The following is a 3,637-nucleotide window of genomic DNA, read 5'->3' as shown; positions in this document are numbered from 1 at the left end:
GCTGGTGAAAGTTTTCACATCCTGCTCTTCCAGGTGAGATCAGTCTGAGGTGGTCCCTGTCATCCTGTTAGGTTGTGACAGACGCCAGTTACGACTGCCTCCTGAAATAGTCCTCCAAGTCAGCACTGGTCAGGGGCCGTTCCTGGACGTGCCGCAACATACTAAGGCCTGGGGGAGGGAATGGTGAAGTGAGACTCAGGACTAGGAACAAGACTTTCTTGGGGACACAATAGGGGAAGACATCAGCCCAGGCCTCCCCAAGCCATCTAGTTATACCTCCCATGATCTTAGGGACTTCGTGCAATTAAAAAAAAATGGCTACAACCTAAAACCATTTCCCTTGGAATGGATTTTTGAGGCATATCTGGAACCCCATAGTCCTAGGAGGCTAAATGAGAATTCATGGTGCCGTACAACTATTTGACAAGCAATAAACCCCTCAACCCCAATTTTGTTGCCATCACCTACCTAGCAGATGGAGGTAAAGGTTCTCGCTATTCATGCCTCGAAACATATCCTCCAACCACTGCTTGACTCGGGGTGGCCCAACCACAGTGACTCGAGTCTGGCCCGAGGCTGTAAACCACTGCTCCAGTTGAATAAAGGTGTTGGTGTGTTCCTCGATGCGCCTGAGGTATAAGTCTCTTTGGCCTATGCAGAGGGAGAAGACAGGACAGATAAGCCTGTCATCCTGTTAGGTTGTGACAGACCCCAGTTACGACTGCGTCCTGAAATAGTCCTCCAAAGTCAGCGCTGGTCAGGGGCCGTTGATGGATGAACAGAAAGTCCCTAAGGAGGGTGGTACTAGATAGGAGTTACTTCCAAGATTCAAACTTGTTTGGAGTGAAGCTGTAAAGGAAATGGGTGTTAAAGAAGAGATAAGACAACAGCCTGTGCCATCCTTTGTGGTACACTCCTTTAATCCCAGCACGTAGGGAGCAGAGGCGTGCAGGTGCTTGTGAATTCAAGGTCAACCTGGTCTACCTAGCTAGTTTCAAGCAATCAAAGGCTACATAGACACTAAAAACCAATCTCCCCTCCCCCAAACAAATAGTTTAAAGAAAAGCAAAAATGGCCGGGCAGCAGTGGTACACACCATTAATCCCAGCACTCTGGGAGCAGAGACAGGTGGATCTCTGTGAGTTCGAGACTAGCCTGGTCTACAAGAGCTAGTTCCAGGAAGGCTCCAAAGCTACCGAGAAACCCTGTCTCGAAAAACCAAGACAGAAGTAAACACCTTCTGGAAGTCTTTCAAAGTTGTTAAGCTTTACCAGGCTCTGATTTCCCCAATTGTACTTAAGTAAACTGGGTAACACACCTTTAATCCCAGAGCTCAGAAGGCAAAGACAGGTAGATGTCTTAGCCTGCAGAGCAAGTTCCAGAACAGCCAAGGCTACACAGAGAAACACTATCTCAAAAAACAAAACCAGCATAAGTAGAGCCAGGTGGTGGTGGTGCATGCCTTTAATCCCAGCACTAGGGAGGCAGAGGCAGGCAGATCTGTGTGTTTAGGCAGTCCAGTCTACAAGAGCTAGTTCCTGGCTGTTACACAAAGAAACCTTGCCTCAAAAAACAAGCAAAAACAAAAATATGTAGAACAGTAAGATTGCCAGTAGGGGCTGGAGAGATGGCTCAGTAGTTAAGCACACTGGCTGCTCTTTCAGAGGACTAGGGTTCAATTCCCAGCACCCACATGGCAGCTTACAGCTGTCTATAACTCCAGTTCTAGGGGATCTGACACCTTCATACAGAATATATACAAGCAATACACCAGTATACATTCAGTAAATAAATTGTCAAAAATAGAAAGTGAGCCAGGGTGGTGGTGGCACGTGCCTTTAATCCCAGCACTTGGGAGGCAGAGGTAGGTGGATCTCTAGGAGTTTGAGGCCAGCCTGGTCTACAAGAGCTAGTTCCAGGACAGGCTCCAAAGCTACAGAGAAACCCTGTCTTGAAAAACCAGAAAAAAAGAAGAAGGTGATCATGGTGTGGTGAGAAGCTTAATCCAATCAACTGTAAGAAGCAGAGACTGGGCTGCCTGGATCAGGCCAACTGGGCTGCTGGGCAAGAACACCTACCAACAAGTTGGGCTGCCGCTGTCAAATCAGTGTGCTCCAGGTTCCCCAGCTCTTGAGAGCTGTCACCCCTGCTGGGTGGGATTTAGTGATGAGTCCTTTCTGCTCCTAGGGTAACCCCTCACTCCTATTCCTGAGTAACCCCGATAAATCTCACTGGGTCACCAAGTGTCACAAAAGAACTGATAGACAAGAAAAAAGTTGGAAAACCATGAAAGAGAAAGAGATAAAGGAAAGACCACCTACCGAATATCCAGTTCTCCTTGTCCCAATCTATGAACAGAACAAGTGGGGAATCGAAGTTCTCAGGACATCTCCACCAGGCATTTGGGTCGTCAACACCATCGATTCTCATTGCAAATGCTCAGATGTTCGTCCTACTTCAGGATAAGGCAAGTCCAAGCAACTGACTGCAGAATGAAACTGAGCAGAAGGGCCCAGGCCCTGTCTTATATAGGTACTCACTCCAAAAGCCCAGCCCTTGCTGGGTGTGGTGGTACACGCCTTTAATCCCAGCACTAGGGTGGCAGAGACAGGCGAATCCCTGTATGTTCAAGACCAAAAACCCTGTGTGTGTGGGGGGGGGGGGGTGAACAGCTCTTGACCGACCTTAGAGCAACAGATCTATCCCTAAATTTCTCCTGTTAATCCAACCAATGAACTATCGGCTTATTCTTTTATGGCATAATTTTTGGTCCTCAAGAATTCAAATTTTCTTCTAGGTAGTATCAAAGATGCTTGAGGAACACTACTGAGTATAGACTAGAAAAGAGATGAGGGACTTATCCCTAGGTGGCTCTTACATCTGTTTATTTGTTGTGTTTTTTGGTTTTGTTTTGAGACTATTTTGGCCATGATAACTTTGTTTTCTTTCTCTTTAACTGTCTCTGTTTGCTTTATCTCATTTGAGACAGGGTTTCTCTACGTACATAAGGCTGACTGGTAACTCACATGGATCTTCCTGACTTAGCCTCCTAAATGCTAGGATCAAAGGTGTGCTTCCTCACCCCCACCCCAGCCTTTCAAGAACTGTTTGTATTTGGTAGAAAACATTAAACAGTAGGGCAGTGGTGGTGCAGGCCTTTAATCCCAGCATTTGGGAGGCAAAGACTGGCAGATCTCTGTGAGTTCAAGGCCATCTTGGTTTACAGAGCAGTCCAGGACTGGCTCCGTAGCTACTGCAAAACCCTGTCTTGAAAAACTATAAAAAAAGAAAACTAAACTACCTGTCTTAGTCATTTTGCCTAGCAACTACAAGCTCTTTAGGAACTAAGGTTTAGGCCAGGTGGTCATGGTGCATGCCTTTAACCCCAGCACTAAGGAAGCAGAGGCAAGCAGATCTCTGCTTTTGAGACCAGCTTGGACTACAGATCAAGTTCCAGGACTAAAAAGAGAAATCCTGTCCAGCAGGAGGGGGGAGAAGAAAAAATAAATCAAGATCCCATTTTGGCTCACACCTTTAATCCCTTAGATTTAATGCACTTAGAAGGCAGAGGCAGTCATCCAACCTTGACAGAAGAGGAGGTGCCTAGTCTCACTAGATCACTGCCTGATCTCATTCA

General features: G+C 46.7%; 1 protein-coding gene across 1 annotated transcript; it reads right to left on the bottom strand.

The window, feature by feature from the left end:
* Positions 1-88: 88 nt before the first annotated feature.
* Positions 89-2,430, bottom strand: Khdc1l (KH domain containing 1 like). Its single transcript, XM_026785602.1, has 3 exons — positions 2,322-2,430; positions 469-651; positions 89-168 (listed from the first exon to the last, which is right to left on the bottom strand). The coding sequence occupies exons 1-3, from the start codon at positions 2,428-2,430 to the stop codon at positions 89-91; spliced, it is 372 nt and encodes a 123-aa protein (XP_026641403.1).
* Between the last annotated feature and the right edge of the window lie 1,207 nt (positions 2,431-3,637).

Source organism: Microtus ochrogaster, linkage group LG2, assembly GCF_000317375.1.
Source record: "Microtus ochrogaster isolate Prairie Vole_2 linkage group LG2, MicOch1.0, whole genome shotgun sequence".
NCBI classification, from domain to species: Eukaryota; Metazoa; Chordata; class Mammalia; order Rodentia; family Cricetidae; genus Microtus; species Microtus ochrogaster.
This window is presented reverse-complemented; position numbering and strand designations above follow the sequence as displayed.

Bases quoted from the DNA above. Each gene is read 5' to 3' on its own strand.
- Khdc1l (XM_026785602.1), bottom strand. From the start codon at position 2,430: ATGAGAATCGATGGTGTTGACGACCCAAATGCCTGGTGGAGATGTCCT. The intron at 652-2,321 runs GTAGGTGGTCTT...CCCTCTGCATAG, and splicing joins CAAGGAGAACTGGATATTCG to GCCAAAGAGACTTATACCTC. The intron at 169-468 runs GTAGGTGATGGC...TCCCTCCCCCAG, and splicing joins CCTTTACCTCCATCTGCTAG to GCCTTAGTATGTTGCGGCAC.